General features: G+C 39.5%; 1 protein-coding gene across 3 annotated transcripts; it reads right to left on the reverse strand.

Moving 5' to 3' along the window:
* Nucleotides 1-4,023: 4,023 nt before the first annotated feature.
* LOC143282446 (uncharacterized) lies at nucleotides 4,024-18,969 on the reverse strand. 3 transcript variants are annotated; one of them, XM_076588087.1, is made up of 7 exons: nucleotides 18,737-18,969; nucleotides 17,051-17,224; nucleotides 14,861-15,034; nucleotides 9,748-10,351; nucleotides 5,128-5,298; nucleotides 4,454-4,627; nucleotides 4,071-4,139 (listed from the first exon to the last, which is right to left on the reverse strand). In XM_076588087.1, the coding sequence occupies exons 1-4, from the start codon at nucleotides 18,896-18,898 to the stop codon at nucleotides 10,157-10,159; spliced, it is 705 nt and encodes a 234-aa protein (XP_076444202.1). In that variant the 5' UTR covers nucleotides 18,899-18,969; the 3' UTR covers nucleotides 4,071-4,139; nucleotides 4,454-4,627; nucleotides 5,128-5,298; nucleotides 9,748-10,156. The 3 variants fall into 3 exon arrangements, with proteins under 3 accessions (XP_076444204.1, XP_076444202.1, XP_076444203.1); XM_076588088.1 differs by lacking the exon at nucleotides 5,128-5,298; XM_076588089.1 differs by lacking the exons at nucleotides 4,454-4,627; nucleotides 5,128-5,298 and having other exon boundaries at nucleotides 4,024-4,139.
* Between the last annotated feature and the right edge of the window lie 321 nt (nucleotides 18,970-19,290).

Here is a 19,290-nt window from a genome sequence, read left to right on the forward strand (position 1 = left end):
CTGCTTGTATTTTCCAGTGTGTGTTTTCATTTCTCACTTGAAATAGTGTATTTCATGTTTAAATCAACTAAGAACATGTGAAAACTACTCAAAAGCACATAACTTTTCATTTTCATCAACTGATTTCAAAATGTTCATAAAAATAATCATGCTTATCATCATTTGCATTTTTTTTTTTTTTTTTTTTTGCCCTTTAGAATGAGGTACGAATGAAGAAGATTGAATGAGTAAAAGCGAAACTATAGCAGGTTAAAGTGGGTTGGTGGTGACACAGTTTTCCTTCTCCTGCACAGCTGGTTTAGACAGAAGTGTACTGCTGCTCAGCTGGTTTGTACTGTCAGCTAGCTCTGCACCTCTGGCGATGAAAGGGTTAACTCATAGAGAGAAATTAAGATAGAGATTCTGATTCATTTTTTCGTTTATGGCCATAGCTCCATATAAACATTCAGCGGTAACACAGTTTAGCATGTGCCACTTTATGTAAATACTATGTAAACACAACAAGCAAAACCAAATATATAAACTACAACAGTTATGACACAAGTGTGTGTGGGGGGTGTGGGGGGAAGAGAGAGAGAGAGACACACAGACAGAGAGATCGAGAGTGAGCGAGCGAGCGAGAGAGAGAGAGAGAGAGAGAGAGAGAGAGCGAGAGAGAGAGAGCACAGTATCTTAATCAGTCAATGGCATCAATTAACATTGTCGATAAGGATACCTATATTTCTTTTGAATAAAACTAACGCGATGGTCTGTAAGGGCAGGACATTTCAAAATAAAATGAACTTCGTACTCTGGGATCCTCGCATAGGGCGCATAGTGATTCTAAATTATTTATTATTCTAGAAAAAAATCTGTGTCACATCTAAATCTGGCCATAGTATACAGCAGATGTCTGTTTATGTTACACAAAGGTATCGCTTCAATATAATCATAATTATATTCCTTTTAGACTTTTCAACTAATTGGATGTGGCTTTCCCACTCTAGCCACCTACAGTCTATCAATCTTTGACGGAACACTTGTAGCCTACAAATCTATTTTCATACCCTACACCTTACTCCCATTCCAGCTGAACGACATGATTTGACAGGAAATGCATGAGACTGATATTGATAATTCATGTTCATTAACCCTACATAGTGTCAGGTTTGTAATGCAGGAGTGCTACATTTCCACCTATGTGCCACCAAAAAGTTAAACAGATAATCTCATTATGAAATCAACACTGAAGATAAAGTGATAAATATCGTACAAAAAGTAATGTGGATTTCAGGTTGCTTAAAAGTGTGCATATGTGTGTGTATATGTATATGAATGTATGTATTTGTATGTTTAGGTGCGTGTGTGTGTAGGTATGTGTGCAATGTAAGCATATGTGTATGTATGTCCAACACTCAGCCTATATCGCAGATTGACATAAGTTTACAGTTGGGCCAACAGCAAAGTGAGAGCTGTATTATCAATGGTTTCTCCATTGCAATGGGAAATCATTTACAGCTTAGTCTTTTGTGAAGGACTTTAACTCAAACTAGGAGGCAAAACTGCAGAGACTCTTAGTGCTGCAACCTAGGGGGCTAGTTGGCCTTTGGGAACCATCCCCACGTCGACTGTCCTAAAATCCTCTTGGCCGAGAGAGTGGGGATGTAACTTGGGCAAGAAACTCTTCACTATAATCAAATTCTAGCCCAGATAATCGGGACAGCTGCTACCTCATCTGCTGCTCTGATGGTCATAGTCGAACACGACTATCTTACATACATGTATGTATGTACATATATTTTTCTATGGTTTGTTTGTGTACTCTTTGTCTTTATGAGTATGTCTCTATTTGCTGAAAATTTACAATTCCAATGCTGTTATGTAACAAACCACAACATTGTTGAGTTCCACAGCTTTCTGTTCCTGACTTTGGCCCAGAGCACAAATAGGAGCAGCCAGTTCCAGCACCCCTGCAGGTTCTTGTTCTCCGTCTGTTGCCAGTACCACATGTTTTGGAACATCTTCCATACCGTGACCAGGCAGTCCATCCATGTATATTGTCAACTGGAAGTGAATACAGATTTGAAATTTCCCATGTCTTTATCTCAACTTTCAATGTTGGACATAACAAAAACTGCCAATGCTTGTGCACACATCTGCTTGTTTAACCCCAGTTGTACAATGACTGGCATCTGTTAACGGGGCATCACACTTAATCCTACATTTTACACTGTCATACATGCTTCTGTTACATTTGGTACACCATTTTCTAAATAGAATAGGCTGTAATAGATTTCGGTTTACTGAGTTAAATGTCTTTTCAAAGCCTATGAAGACTACAGACAACTTCAATTTTGAAATGAATCTCTTCTGAACACTATGCATTACAAAATAACTGAGAACAGTCATTTTTTTTTTTTTTTAATAATAATTTTTTGTTTGTTTGATTTTTCATTGCTTTATTTTCATTAGATCCATTTTCAGAAGGAAGGGCACCCTCGAAAACGGAGTATGGCTGCCTATATGGCGGGGTAAAATCGGTCTTACACGTAAAACCCCACTTGTGTACATACGAGTGAACATGGGAGTTGCAGTTCATGATGGAAGGATAAAACAAAGGATTACAGGCATGTGGTCAGAGTCTATTATTTCAGTATTGTGAAATTCACAAGTACTAGGTAACATGGTATAGTCACTGACCCTACATCCAGAATCACTAATATGTGTATAGTGGACCTCAAAGTCACCTGTACACACACACACACACACACACACACACACACACACAAATATATATATATATATATATATATATATATATATATATATATATATATATCATTTAAAATAATAATACCTGAAGAAGAACACACATTTAACAATAATTTTCCATACTTATTTGTATCAGAATCTTGTGAGCAACAACCATTGATAAGTAAGCGCAACTTGTGTTGTGTGTCAAAAAAAAAAAAAAAAAAAAAAAAAAAAAAAAAAAAAAAAGTGAGAACAAACCTGCGAAATATCTGACGTTCTGCTATGTAAATCACCACCAAGAATGGTGCAAACGTCTTTATTCAACAATCACACAAACGTTCTTCAAGCAAAAGTGGAATACTATCAGTGCTGAAATTTGCATAGAACGGAAACCAATCAGGAGGGACATATTCACACACAGAAAAGGACATCTTTACTCGTTCCAGATAATTTCTTTTCAATTGACAAAGCACAAAAATATGCATATTTTACATGAGTCATCTTTACAGATGAATTATTGCAATTCTTATGAATCAGATAACACCACCCAACCTCCTGCAATGTTCTGACAATTTGAAAGTGGGTTTGCAAAATACTTTGTAGCCAGTAAACACACTGGAATCAAAGCCCTCCACAGTCATTTCAACCATACACACAAAATCAAAATCACAAAGATATGAAACACAAACATTATTTCTCCTCTTTGAAATTAAACCATGATCCAGAGTAAAAATGAAAAAGACCAATTATTTACAGAGGTTGATTTATTACAGCATGAATATATATATATATATATATATATATATATATATATATATATATATATATATACACACAAACGTTGTTTGATAACAGGTTCATCTGACACAGGCATGTTTTCAGCTCCCTGGCTCCACGCTTCCAGCTCACTTTCCACGTGCAAGGAAGTTGCTGACAACTCAGCACTGTCACTCTGACCTGTCCAAGGACGAGCGGGCCTGACAAACTGCAGTTCACCCAGTGTCATCTTTTCTTTCAACCCTTCTCTTATTGAACACAGGATCGGTCCACATCCTGTTTATCTCTGTCAGCATGTCGTGTTCGTGGGAGTGAGAGAGAGAGGGAGGGTGAGAGTAAGAGTGGCAGACAGACACACAGACAACATTGCATACATTTTGCTTTTTTACACACGCCAGCCAACAAAACCATGGTCAATACAAACTTACTGTGTTCTGATACGTGAACCTAATGCTCACCACAACAAGTTTGTGTATTGCACGCTTCTTCTTTCGTTGACGACCCTTTGCACAAGCGGGAGCAGCTGGTTCCTTGGCCCTTGCACTGTCGACTGTAGCGTCTGAGACCACCACCACAAGTCTGAGTACATCTGTTGACTGTCCATGCCGTCCATCCATGGCTAGAGTCACCTGTGCATATCAGTGGAATGTGTTTCAGTAAACTGACATACTGGCTTCGTATGTGCATTTGTGCCCATGCATCCATGTGTACAAATCTGGCCCTCTACATTCTGTGCACTGTTGTGCACAACACCTATATACCTTCAGCCACCTACTCATGTCAGTATGTCCCACTGTAAATTTTGTTTCAAAGACTCACACGTAAGCACAAGCATACTAACGTATATGCGTAAGCTCACACTGGTTCAAATACACACCGAGATCTTTCACCACATCATTGTCATATTTTTAATTCACAATTCCAATGCTGTTATGTAACAAACCACAACATTGTTGAGTTCCACAGCTTTCTGTTCCTGACTTTGGCCCAGAGCACAAATAGGAGCAGCCAGTTCCAGCACCCCTGCAGGTTCTTGTTCTCCGTCTGTTGCCAGTACCACATGTTTTGGAACATCTTTCATACCGTGACCAGGCAGTCCATCCATGTATATTGTCAACTGGAAGTGAATACAGATTTAAAATTTCCCATGTCTTTATCTCAACTTTCAATGTTGGACATTAACAAAAACTGCCAATGCTTGTGAAACAGTCAATATAAAAACTGATGATCTTTTGAAATAGCAATTGAAGAACTGTAACTGGCTGGTGTGTAAGCTGTTTAAGTGGATACAAATGAAGTTGTTTTTGTCAAGAATTAAAAAGTGTTGTTGGAATATGAGAGCACAACTGGACACTCCTACCCAAACAATTCATAAGCCAGTGTCATCGTATTTGTTAACATTTTTCTATTTGAACACAGGATCGGCCCACATCCTGTTTATCTCTGTCACCATGTCGTGTTCGTGGGAGTGAGAGAGAGAGAGAGAGGGTGAGAGTGAGAGTGGCAGACAGACACGCTGACAACATTGCACACATTTTGCTTTTTTACACACAACAGCCAACAAAACCATGGTCAATACAAACTTACTTTGTTCTGATACGTGAACCTAATGCTTACCACAACAAGTTTGTGTATTGCACGCTTCTTCTTTCGTTGACGACCCTTCGCACAAGTGGGAGCAGCTGGTTCCTTGGCCCTTGCAACGTCTACTGTAGCGTTTGAGACCACCACCACAAGTCTGAGTACATCTGTTGACTGTCCACGCCGTCCATCCATGGCTAGAGTCCTCTGTGCATGTAATTTGTATAAGTTTCAATGCACTAATATGTTGGCCTTGGTATGTCTTTGAGCTGCATGTGTGTACAGTTAGACCAGGTTTCATAATCTGGTGGTTCTGCTGTGATGTTGACAAGTGCCTTATGTTGATCCGTGTTCCATTTTCTGGCGCAAGATATAAACTAATTATTTGAGACCAATCCTGTTCTTTTGACAAAATTATGAACAGTATTGAATTTCATTGGGAAGCAAGTGACCAATCAAACACTATATGCACAAAAGTAATGTTAAGAGAATCAATGTCAAGGGCGCTGCTGTCACCAAGAAAACGACCTCTCTGGCTAATATCAATTTAGTTATATCTTCATGTGAAACATAGCCATCCTGTACGTATGGTATTTACTAGATTGATTGTTAAATGCGTGAGACCTGCTCAAAAATACATTTATTTCCCGTATATATTGATATTGATGCTCCATTGCATGTTTGGTGATGCTAGCAGTTGTATCCATCAATGTAACTTCCATAGTTATGAAGCAGATGTTAACCATTTCAGATTTCGAACTTTTTATGTCCTCATAGAATAAGGAAAATTACCTTGCAAGCATGTACATACAAAATATGCAAGCACAACGATATAGCCATACGTGCCCTTACCCCCTTCACCCCTCCATATGTGAAAACATACACTCACTAGTGCACATGTACGTAGACACGTGTACTTGCGACTCCCCAGAACAACCCCCGCTCCCACCCAATCCACGCACATTCTTGTGCAAATGCAATTGCACCAAGTTATCGCTTGAATAAAACACTTACCATTTTAAAACACATGTGAAGTTCTGAAGGCAAATGCACCAAAAACACTCAAATGTACACCAAACAAAGCACGCGAATAGACATTTACAGACTCAAACGTGTTAACCCTTTTGACTCCCTATTTGAATGCTTCAGGCGCCGATCAGAGATCTGTATGCTCAACGCCTCAGGCGCCGATATCGATCTGTGCACTAGAGTTACCAACCTAGCTCGTTCTTCTTTTCGTGAAACCACACAAGTTCGAAATGTTCACCACGTGTTTCCGGAACGTCTATTCTACGTTTGAGTTGCAAGTTGACGCACGTTGTCAAATATTTCCGAATTCATTTAGCAGACTTTTCCAATCGAAGCATGGCCAGCACTTCACAAAACAAACAAAAGGGTGTTTAGAACACTACAGAGACATTGCAAATGAATTTAGAAGATAATTCACTCGCTCGAGTGCCGATTGCTGACAGTGACAGTGGAGAAGAATTTGCCAGACCGGTAGAGAATGAGTGTGTGGTGGTGGTGTTTTCCCTAATGGAATTGCTGGAGAGAGAGAGAGAGAGAGAGAGAGAGAGAGAGAGAGAGAGAGAGAGTGTGTGTGTGTCTGTGTCTGTGTGTGTCTGTGTGTAAGAGAGAGAGAGAGTATTCGTCTCATTTCTGCACATAGGTGAGTACACATTTTATTACAGTGTGTTATGACTATGTTTCTGCTTGTATTTTCCAGTGTGTGTTTTCATTTCTCACTTGAAATAGTGTATTTCATGTTTAAATCAACTAAGAACATGTGAAAACTACTCAAAAGCACATAACTTTTCATTTTCATCAACTGATTTCAAAATGTTCATAAAAATAATCATGCTTATCATCATTTGCATTTTTTTTTTTTTGCCCTTTAGAATGAGGTACGAATGAAGAAGATTGAATGAGTAAAAGCGAAACTATAGCAGGTTAAAGTGGGTTGGTGGTGACACAGTTTTCCTTCTCCTGCACAGCTGGTTTAGACAGAAGTGTACTGCTGCTCAGCTGGTTTGTACTGTCAGCTAGCTCTGCACCTCTGGCGATGAAAGGGTTAACTCATAGAGAGAAATTAAGATAGAGATTCTGATTCATTTTTTCGTTTATGGCCATAGCTCCATATAAACATTCAGCGGTAACACAGTTTAGCATGTGCCACTTTATGTAAATACTATGTAAACACAACAAGCAAAACCAAATATATAAACTACAACAGTTATGACACAAGTGTGTGTGTGGGGGTGGGGGTGGGGGGAAGAGAGAGAGAGAGACACACAGACAGAGAGAGATCGAGAGTGAGCGAGCGAGCGAGCGAGAGAGAGAGAGAGAGAGAGAGAGAGAGAGAGAGAGAGAGCACAGTATCTTAATCAGTCAATGGCATCAATTAACATTGTCGATAAGGATACCTATATTTCTTTTGAACAAAACTAACGCGATGGTCTGTAAGGGCAGGACATTTCAAAATAAAATGAACTTCGTACTCTGGGATCCTCGCATAGGGCGCATAGTGATTCTAAATTATTTATTATTCTAGAAAAAAATCTGTGTCACATCTAAATCTGGCCATAGTATACAGCAGATGTCTGTTTATGTTACACAAAGGTATCGCTTTAATATAATCATAATTATATTCCTTTTAAACTTTTCAACTAATTTGATGTGGCTTTCCCACTCTAGCCACCTACAGTCTATCAATCTTTGACGGAACACTTGTAGCCTACAAATCTATTTTCATACCCTACACCTTACTCCCATTCCAGCTGAACGACATGATTTGACAGGAAATGCATGAGACTGATATTGATAATTCATGTTCATTAACCCTACATAGTGTCAGGTTTGTAATGCAGGAGTGCTACATTTCCACCTATGTGCCACCAAAAAGTTAAACAGATAATCTCATTATGAAATCAACACTGAAGATAAAGTGATAAATATCGTACAAAAAGTAATGTGGATTTCAGGTTGCTTAAAAGTGTGCATATGTGTGTGTATATGTATATGAATGTATGTATTTGTATGTTTAGGTGCGTGTGTGTGTAGGTATGTGTGCAATGTAAGCATATGTGTATGTATGTCCAACACTCAGCCTATATCGCAGATTGACATAAGTTTACAGTTGGGCCAACAGCAAAGTGAGAGCTGTATTATCAATGGTTTCTCCATTGCAATGGGAAATCATTTACAGCTTAGTCTTTTGTGAAGGACTTTAACTCAAACTAGGAGGCAAAACTGCAGAGACTCTTAGTGCTGCAACCTAGGGGGCTAGTTGGCCTTTGGGAACCATCCCCACGTCGACTGTCCTAAAATCCTCTTGGCCGAGAGAGTGGGGATGTAACTTGGGCAAGAAACTCTTCACTATAATCAAATTCTAGCCCAGATAATCGGGACAGCTGCTACCTCATCTGCTGCTCTGATGGTCATAGTCGAACACGACTATCTTACATACATGTATGTATGTACATATATTTTTCTATGGTTTGTTTGTGTACTCTTTGTCTTTATGAGTATGTCTCTATTTGCTGAAAATCACCCAAACATAATTGTCACTATATCTAATGTTCTGTCGGTGTCAGCTTTCTTAGCATTGCTGAAATAATACACTTGATTGTAGAGCATTAAACTCAAGACAGCTACCTGGAAGAAGAGGGACAGCATCTATTGGCTGACGTGACAGGACCTCAGCTTGCACAGTACATCCTCAGGTTGGCCTTCTTGCAGCATGCGTCCTCATTGGCAGTCCAGCACAGCTTGTCATCAATAATGGTTCCCAGATACTTTCAGGAGCTGATAATCTTTACCGGATAGTCCTTGATGAATACAGGCTGAACATCGCCTTTGATCTTTCGAAAGTCTATTATCAGTTCTTTCGTCTTGCACACGTTCAGTTCCAGAACGTTGCTGGGCAGCTCGCAGATACTCTTAAGTTATCCTGCACCACGTACTGGGGACAGCATACTCCCTTGTGGGGATCCACTACATGTCGATAGTCTGCTGGAAACTGCTTTGCCAACCCTCACTCCTTGTGGTCTTTCTGTCATGAAGATGGGGATCCACCAGGTGAACACGCGGTCAGGAGCTGCTCGAACATGGAGATGGCATTGAGGGTACCGCGAAGTCAATAAATAAATGGTGTACGTATCCGTGTGGTCTCTCAAATTACTCATAGAAGAAGTGAAGTAGTGTGAGGATGGCATCATCACAACGAAAGATTAAAGTGTTAATGATTTGTAAAAAGAAAATAAATGGAGCAATAAAATGACTGCAGGCACATTTATTGCATCTTTCTCCATTCCCAGATGTGAGTTGTCGCGTTATTTGGATTGTGTGAAAAAAATTTAGAAAAAATTATTTTGTTACAGACAAATTAAGTGTGGGCACACAAAGCATTTTCTTATATCCTGATCAAATGAAATTGGTAACGTTTGCCTAGGACACATACAGAGAGACAGAGAGAGATAGAGAGAGAGAGACAGAGAGAGAGAGAGAGGCTGGGGCAGTCAGTCAGGCGCACACACACAGACAGCAGAAACATAGTATTCCATAGACTCACATTGTTTACACATGTGAGTTAACAAAAACAAAACAAAAAAACAAGCAAAAACTCACTTCGTTCACCTACTTGAGCTAAAGACTTACCACAGCAAATCTGTGCATTGCACGCCTCTAGTTTTGATGACGCCCCAGCACACAGACGGGAGCAGCTGGTTCCTCGGCCTTTGCACCGTCGGCTGTACCGTTTGACACCACCACCACAAGTTTTAGAGCATCTGCTGGCGACTGTCCACGCCGTCCATCCGTGGTTAGAGTTTTCTGTGCAATCAGTGGTGTAGGGTTCAGTATACTATGTCGGTTTAGTATGTGCGTGTGTGTCCATGCATTTCTGTGTGGAAATCTGGCCCTCTAAGTTGCCTATTGTGCACAACACACTGTAAATTTTGTTTTAAACACTCATGCAAAAATACTCACGTATATGTATATGCACTCACTGGTTCAAAAATACACACACGTTTCGCCTCGCCATTATCATATTTCTCATGCGTAACATCTATAGTACTTGGTAACAAACCACAGCACTGCTGAGTTCCACATCTTCCTGTTTCTGAATCTGGCCCAGAGCACAGATAGGAGCAGGAAGTCCCAGCACCCTTGCAGGTTCTTGTTCTCCGTCTGCTGCCAGTACCACATGTTCTGGAACATCTTCCATACTGTGACCAGGCGTTCCATCCATGTGTATTGTAATCTGGAAGTGTAAACAAATTTCAAAAGTTCCATTCTTCTGTCTTCAATAAAAAAAAAATAATAAAAAATCAAAAACACTTTATTAATCCACATGGAAATTAACTTGTGCAATCACAGGCTCGTTGTAAACACCAACATAAAATGATCACGTGCAACATTAAAAGAGATTAAAACTAGTCACATTGGAATTCCCAATAGCTGAAGACAGACTAACCCCCATCCCACCCCCACATACTCACGTTAAGACAATAGGGTATTGCTCAACAATATTTAAGTAAAATGCACACACACATACTCACACATAGATGTAGGCACATAAGCACGCACATAACATATGCTACGCCAATATGATCAGTACATTAACATACATGAAATCCATCTAAAAAGATGAAAGTAACATAGAACAAGAGAGGCTAAGTCTTGAAGACTCAATTGTGATACACTTTTTAAAAACATCCAAGCTTTTTATGTATTGAGTATAATGCATTTACTGTTATATTTATATTTTTTGTACTCTCTAAACTGGGCACTTTGATCTGATATTCGACCCAACAAAAGATCTGTCATTATTATCATTTTTTGTTCAAACAGGAACTTCTTTTGCTCAGCATGGAAGTTTTGTTTATTGCAAACGTTTTGGTGCAGACAGTAAAACAAGGGAAATTACTCTGCTGGGAACTCAGATTGCTTTAAACTGATCTTTCTCATCTTAAACATTACATTTTGAAATTATACTCAATACATAAAAAGCTTGGATTTTTTTTAAAAAGTGCATCACAAGTGAGTCTTGAAGGCCTTGCCTCACTTGTTTCAAAATGTAATGTTTAAGATGAGAAAGATCAGTTTAAAGCAAATTAACTCCCCTAGCATTAATGACTGCTCTAGCTGTTGGGTCAGAATATCAGATCAAAGTGCCAAGTTTAGAGAATACAAAAAATATAAATATAACAGTAAATGCAGTTTGCATATAATTAGGCTTCATTCTTTATTTTTTTGTGCCCATCCCAGAGGCGCAATATTGTTTTAAACAAGATGACTGGAAAGAACTGAATTTTTCCTATTTTTATGCCAAATTTGGTGTCAACTGACAAAGTAGTTGCAGAGAAAATGTCAATGTTAAAGTTTACCACGGACACACAGACACACAGACAACCGAACACCGTGTTAAAACATAGACTCACTTTGTTTACACAAGTGAGTCAAAAATCACTCCCAGAAACGCTTGCCCTTGCTCACCCGCTCAGTCCCACATGCACGCATAATGTCTGCTCCCATGCGCTCGTCTGCTGGTGAAGTTCAGGTGTTGCTGTGGCGGGGCGGGTGGGGGTAGGGGTGGGGCTGGGGGTGGATTCACAGTCCTATGAGTGAGTGTATTGGATGCTTTGATTGTGTTTTCGAATGGCTGTAGGAATGAATGAATTTATGAAGCGAGATATTCTTGCGCGTGGAGCTCTGAACCTGCCACTTACGTCTGACCGGCTGCTACTAATGTCATCATGTAGTGGGTGTGTTTCATCTGTCAGAATTGTTATTAGTCTGTCAGTCAGTTTTCTATTGTGCATGTCGCTAAAGGTGTCTTGTCTTGTACCCACCACCCCACCCGCTTTCCTGATGACTTTTTCCAACCTGTCTTCGTCATGTTTGATCAAGTATTCTCCCCAGCACACGGCTCCAAATGTTAAAACGCTGCAGAAACAGATGTGTAAAACATTTGGAGCATCTGCTTGCACACATTAAAAGACGTCATTTTTCTCAGACAGTACATGCAACTGTTGCTCTTTTTAATGAGTGCAGTGGAGTCTTCATTCCAAGACAGCTTCCAAGTCTTCTTCAGCACTTTCAACGTTAGACATATAAGAAAAACTCAAATGGTCATTAATAATGACGGGCTTGAGGAAATGCTGTCATGCTGTTTAGGTTTGGGACGTCGAGGCTGTGTTCTCATTATATATCCCGGCGTCAACATGGCAGAGACATACAGATATCTGGAGTGTTGGTCAGGACATTTGAGCAACACTCTTGAGGATGCATCGGTAAAGTGGATGACCCTTGTCTGTGTCGTTCCAGTCTTCCTGAGCCCACAGCACACGCAACTCTAGAAAAGGGTCTATCATGGGCTGAAAACAACAACAGCAACAACAAAACTGTAATGAGACTCTAACCCATGTCCTACCTGTCGTCAGTCCGTCACTCAAACCATTTTGCTACGGCGGCTGGTATTTCAAAATTTCAATCTTAAAATCGCATCTGAAGGAAACGCGGCGCACGCTAATATGGCAACGAACCGTAGACTATCCAAAGAAAATATTGCTGATCAGGATACGAACAAAATGAAATTGACAAAGTCTAAATTCAGTAAGATTCATAACCGTATCATCGGCATATGCACAAAGAACTTTTTCTATTGTAAAGTAAATTTGGTGTTGACAAATTAATTCAAGATAAATTGTTAAAGTTCACAGACAGTCACACGAAGACACACACAGACACAAGGCCCATACGGGAACTCTCATGGGGGTTCGAGACTTATTGAGTGAAACCCCCCTAGTAAGCTCTCAGAGAAAAATATATGCTTAAAGGAAAGACCACCCATCGGCTTAATTGTCGTTCATATTGCGGATCAGTACCCGCGAACCGTATTGACAGTAAGCCAGAAAGTTTCTGAGCTGTATGCTTGAAAGACACCACTGTACACCACTCCACCATTTTTGCCAACGGAAGTCCTTAACCTCCTCAACCAACAAAGTGAGGTCTGCGGAGGCGCCATCTATATAGAGGACTGTCTGAAGGATAGAAAGATTCAAATCTGATGAAGGCAACTCGGACCAAACAGCAGCCATTGCATGAAGGTGGGCGTTCGGATGACGGAACGGGACTTTCTCGGCAGTTACATATTATTATATACTCTCTCTCTCTCTCTCTCTCTCTCTCTATATATATATATATATATATATATATATAATGTATATATATCTATGAATCTATGAAGAAGTGGTAAAATTCCTTCTGGTCCATTAGATGATTTTCGCAAAGGGTGTGCAGGTTAATGACCTGTTGGGTGTTACTTCTGCCTTTGTGTAAACCAGCCTGTTGATCAGCAATGCTAGTATCTGCACACTCTTTGATCCAGACAAGAAAAAGGACACACTGATGCAAATGGAGCAAGAATAAAAAAGAGTAGGAAAAAAGTAGCGATTTGAAGAGACAAGTAGTATGATCTAATCGAACATTAGTCATGAGGCAAAATGTGTGAAATGTGTTGCAGATAAGCAACCATACAATTCGAAAAGCATTAATGTTCGGAATGTTTTTCAGGCGAGACAGAGTAGGGTAGGTATGCCTAATTGCGAACGATCCAGTCGAAGCGACCAGCTCAACGTGTGCACTGTAAAGATAAGATGTGAAAGAGAACATGACAGTCAAACGTAGTTCTTTTGTATTTGAAGGCTTTCTCCGACTGGTTGCACCAGGAAAAGTTCGTCTGCTCATTCTTTTCAAAGTTTTGTCGACGTTTGAAATAGTAGGGTGCCTGAGGGTAAATGCGAACTGGCAAGTCTAATTGCAAACGATGGCTTTGGGTACATGCAGACAATTAAAACAGAAGCAGGTCTTTAACTCATTATACATAATGTTATTGGAACATCGCATCAGACTGTTGTATTGTTGATTTTGATCACACATGCACACAGACAGACATTTAAACACACACATCCTACACCGCACGCAAACACACCCTTTGGAGAGTGCTCAGTAACCTGTGCAGCATCGTTCGCAAATAGACCCACGTCAAAATATCCTATGGTCTAATTGCAAACGGCACCATTTTGCAGATTCCTATCGAAACTGACTTTCTGGTCTGTCACCAATATTCTTTCTTAAATTCTCCCAGCACTGGTTATGCGCATTCAACATGTCCGATCGAATCAGCTATTTTGAACGTGTCAAAGTCTTGCTTCCCTTGATTTTAGGATTTTGAGAGCACGTTTGTAACCTTGGTCGGCAGTGGTGCGTGAGAGAAGTAAGAGCGCGTAATTAGCCAGAAATAGCTGATGTTTGAGATGTTGAAGATGGATATTCATTAAGGTATTAGAAAAAAGGTCGAACAGACGTTACATTGTGAAGTTCAACCGTCAAAAACATTTCGAAGTGGGGTGGCATACGAATTGTTGGCAATTACAAGCTGTTCGCAATTACCCATTCCTACCCTGTAACATATTACGTTTGTGTGCACAACCGTTGGCTAATAGGAATGAATCAGCGCTTAAGGCTAGGATTTGTCTTGATGTGCTGAGCAGAAGACGGATTTGAAGGCGTATAAGTATGGAGTTAGCCGCGAAATTAAGCTAGACAAGACAAACCATTATGCCTAGTTTGCTTCACTTTGACTTGCTACACTATATGAAACCAAACAGGGTTATTACATATATTCATGTTGGGCGCAAACACGTGAAAAAAGCGTAATCTTTATCATCTTTCTCAAGTAAAATGTCAATGGCATTTGACAACGAACCACAGCACTGCTCTGTTCCACAGCTTCCTGTCTCTGAATTTGGCCCAGAGCACAGATAGTTGCAGGAAGTTCCGGCACCCTTGCAGGTTCTTGTTCTTCGTCTGTTGCCAGTACCACATGTTCTGGAACATCTTCCATAACGTGACCAGGCGTTCCATCCATGTGTATTGTCATCTGGAAGTGAATATAAAAGTCAGTGGAAATGCCGAGATAACAAGAACATGAATAAAAACTATATGAAAGCAAAATGACAATACTTTGACAGTGTGAATAGTCGCAATATTCAAACTATTTTGGTGTGAGGGTGGCCATCTGATCCAAGTGCAAACTTGCCATGTGTTCATCTTTTCAACATAGAACGGAGAAATGTAAAATATGATTTATGATTACACCACTGAATCAGCTAGAAATCTAGACAGAGAGAAACGATAATTGTAGGGCGACAACTATTAATCAAACATGTATTTTGCCACCTCTATTTGAAGCTGAAGTCAGCCTCAAGTGTCTGTAAGGTTAAGTTGAATAAATATGATATATGGCTTGAGGACGGTACGACAAGTGGATGTTGTCTGATTCTGGCAACGACCACAGAAAAAGTCGCAATGTGTACTCAGGTGGATATATATTCAGTCAGAGAACAAAGGTGTGTTCATTCAGAGAACAAACTTCCAGTCACCTCTTATCCATCGTGCTTGCTTTGGTGCAGGTTGTTTAGTTTGGCTTCTTGTAAAGTTTTTACAGTGTTGATCAAAACACAAATCTCTGAAATTTAATCATCGGGTATATGACAAATAGAAATCGAGAACCCTCATCGCGCAATTGTACATATAATACATTATTGATTATTAAACACATCGTTTGTTGCCATTGTTGCGTTTGTTGCGGATGAAACTACATGCTAGGCTCTTGCAATACAATTATATGGTAGGCCTACAGCACAATACACATATCCCTTACACACAAAAATAGCATATTTTTCACAGCTAGGCAAAAGATCAATACACTTCACATGAATTATCTTCCATCCAACTTAAAAGTGTAGCTACTGAATAGGTGAGTGCTCATAACGTTTTGTGAGTTGCACTTTAAAATAATCTCACTTTGAATCATCACATAAGTACTCCATGGGAAAAGACAGCCCAGAAAATATCAGTGTTACTCATCAAGTACTGTTTCACATTATGTGTATTTCCAAAAATTGTTACAAGCTAATTACTTCATAATTTTCAATATGCTCATTCCAATCATGCCATCTACAATCAATCAGAAGTTGCCGGAAAAGTCTTGTACCGACACATCACCAAATCCATATCTAAATAAACATTACGCATATATATGGCCGAATTTGTCTTTCTCCTAATATCTAAATCGACATATTAGAAGCTTCATATGAAATTCTATCCTTTTTCCATTTTGTAACAAATAAGGAAACTATACATTGTACATGAATATCCATTCGGGTATGTAATGGTTTTACCAAAATTAGAGATGAAATATTAATAATATTTTTTCGCACAGTTGTAACTTATGTACAAGGCAATAGCAAGAACGTTTTGATCCTTGTCTACCATCCTGATTTCTCAATCGCTCACGGTTGTATAAATAAGGTTATGTGTTAAATGTTACCTCACGAACACAAACACACACACACACACACACACACACACACACACACAAACACAAGAAAAACATGATGATTACAAATACTCGTTTCACAAACTGGAACACACAAAAAAACAAAAAACAAAAAGAAAAAAAAAGAAGGAAAAAAAAAAAAGAAAGAAAGAAAGAAAAAAAAGGCACAATTTTCTGCATTGCAGTACTGTGTGTACAACCTCTTCTATGATTTACGACCAAAAACAAAAAAGAAAACAACAACAAAAACACACAGAAATATGTAAACAGCAAAATGAGAGGAAATTTGTTTGCTTTTATGTGACTTGAAGTACATTGGTACACTTCGAACATGTGAAAGGAACTTCTTTTCCGTTTTGTAGCCAAAATTGGTGTCGATAAACGCCAGAAAAAAAAAATTCTAGAGAAAATGAGTATACATATACGTGCGCGCAAAACATAGCAATACTACTTTGATTCATGTTGAGAAAAAAAAATCGGAAAAAAATGTTTGCGTCGTCATTACGTCATTGTCATCTCTCTCGTGCAAAACCCTTATGGTATTGGACAACAAACCACAGCACTGCTGAATTCCACATCTTTGTGTTTCTGCACTTGGCCCAGAGCACAAATAGGAGCAGTCAGTTCCAGTACCCTGGCAACTTCTTGTTCTCCGTCTGTTGCCAGTACCACATGTTCTGGAACATCTTCCGTACGGGAACCAGGCAGTCCACCCATGATCCTTCTGATCTGGAAGTGAATACAAACATCAGTTGAATATGTTGAAATATACATGAGCATGACAAAACTAAACATGAAATGAAAGTATTACGCTAATTTGAAAGTATTACGCGAGGTAAATTGTCAGAACATGAATAGGTGATCCATACACATAGGATGAAAGGTGATCCATACACAATCATACGAAACGCACGTGTTTTAAACTAAAGACAATGAAATGTAAAATATAACTGATTGATATATCAGTGTGCCAGTTACAGTTTGAACGGAGGGGAAAAAAAAAGAAAAAAAAAAAAGAGTATCTTCATATTTTTATTGCGTGCTTTGGGCTACTCGTGACTATCGGACATGTACGTTTCTGATGGTTATGAAATTTTGGGACACTTTGACAAGATTTGACTGTAAGGGCAAGTAAAACAAGCGTCAGATCTGGCAAGAGGGAAATGGGTGAATAGATCCAACCTTGATTGTAACAGCCATTAGGAAGCTTGTTTACGTTGAGAAACTCCTTGTTTCGTTCTCAATCCTTGTCTTGAATGACAAGTAAGATTATGCACTATGGAAAGACCCTTGACGACAATCAAAGTCAAGTTGCTATTCAAGAGGGTCTGAATTCGATTAGTGAACAATCAGTCAGCTTGTCTATGCCGTGTTTTGTTGTGGCATTGGGAAAGCTGTTTGAAAAGGCTTTACAGTGTTCATCAAAAGCATGACGTGTTTGATATTAATTGTTGTGTATCTCATAAATGGAAATCGAAAACTACACTGATTAAATTTTGTAAAATTGCACATCTAAGTTGAATCATGTATGGCTATCAATAAAATAAAGTCATCGTTTGTTTTCTTTCCTGCAGCAAGATATTAAGGTTCTGGTAAAACTAATCAGCCAGGCTCTTGCAATATAAATCAATGGTGTATCGCAGATGTCTTGTCATTAAACATAACTTCAGTTAGGAGCGCATGCTTACGACTGTGGCAGTTTATGTCGCCACTTATTTGTGATCGCTATGGCTGTGATCTGACGATTTGAACTTTGTATTGAACAGGAAGTAGGCATGGACGACGAGGTCAAATAAGTAAAGAATGTCATATACATCGAGACATGTACATTATCCTGAGCTGTGGTTTAACCCAGAACTGTAATCTATGGATATTTGTTTCCTATTTTAAAGCCAAATTTCCTGCTGATGACAAAATATTTCTATAAAAAGGGTATAACTTTTACCAAGGGCACACGCACAATCACACACATACGCACACACACACGCACACACACACACACACACACACACACAAACACACGCGCTCACACATTTACACAGATAGAAACACAAACACAAACATGGCATAGACATGTTCTGTTTATAAATGTGAGCCAAACACACACACACACACACACACACACACACACACTCACAGACGGGGTATGCCATAGACTTCTTTTGTTCATACGTACATGTGAACCAGTAAAACAGTGTCATTACAAATGTATTTGTCCAGATATGCGAATTAAAAGCTTACTGCAGCAGGTCTGTGTATTGCACGACTCTTGTTTCGTTGACGTCCCAGTGCACAGATTCGAACAGCTGGTTCCTTGGCTCCTGCATCGTCGACTGTAACGTCTGACACCACTACCACAAGTCTGAGAGCACCTGTTGGCGACTGTCCATGCCGTCCATCCATGGATAGAGTCGTCTGTGCATGTCAGTCGTATACGTGTCAGTTGACTAATAATATCGGGCTAGGTGTGTCTTTGTGCCCGTGTGTGTCCATGCATGAATGTGTGTGAGTTTGACCATCTACGTTCTCATATGCATAACCTCTTTGTACTTTCCTTTATTGTATCAATTTCAACACTTGTTTCAAACACACACACACACACACACACACACACACACACACACACACACATCACGCACACGATGCACACACTGTTTTACACATATGCATGCACAAAGATCTTTCGACTCGTCATTATCATCTTTCTTATGCATAATATCAATAGTATTTGGCAACAAACCACAGCATTGCTGAGTTCCACATCTTCCTGTTTCTGAATTTGGCCCAGAGCACAA

This window comes from Babylonia areolata, chromosome 5 (assembly GCF_041734735.1).
Source record: "Babylonia areolata isolate BAREFJ2019XMU chromosome 5, ASM4173473v1, whole genome shotgun sequence".
In the NCBI taxonomy this organism is placed as follows: domain Eukaryota; kingdom Metazoa; phylum Mollusca; class Gastropoda; order Neogastropoda; family Buccinidae; genus Babylonia; species Babylonia areolata.

Excerpts from the sequence above, each read along its gene's own strand:
- LOC143282446 (XM_076588089.1), bottom strand. The coding sequence starts at position 18,898 with ATGGATGGACGGCATGGACAGTCGCCAACAGGTGCTCTCAGACTTGTG. Across the intron at positions 17,225-18,736 it reads CAATACACAGACCTGCTGCA|ATCAGAAGGATCATGGGTGG; the intron begins GTAAGCTTTTAA and ends ATTCACTTCCAG. Across the intron at positions 10,352-14,860 it reads TGGAACAGAGCAGTGCTGTG|ATTACAATACACATGGATGG; the intron begins GTTCGTTGTCAA and ends TTACACTTCCAG.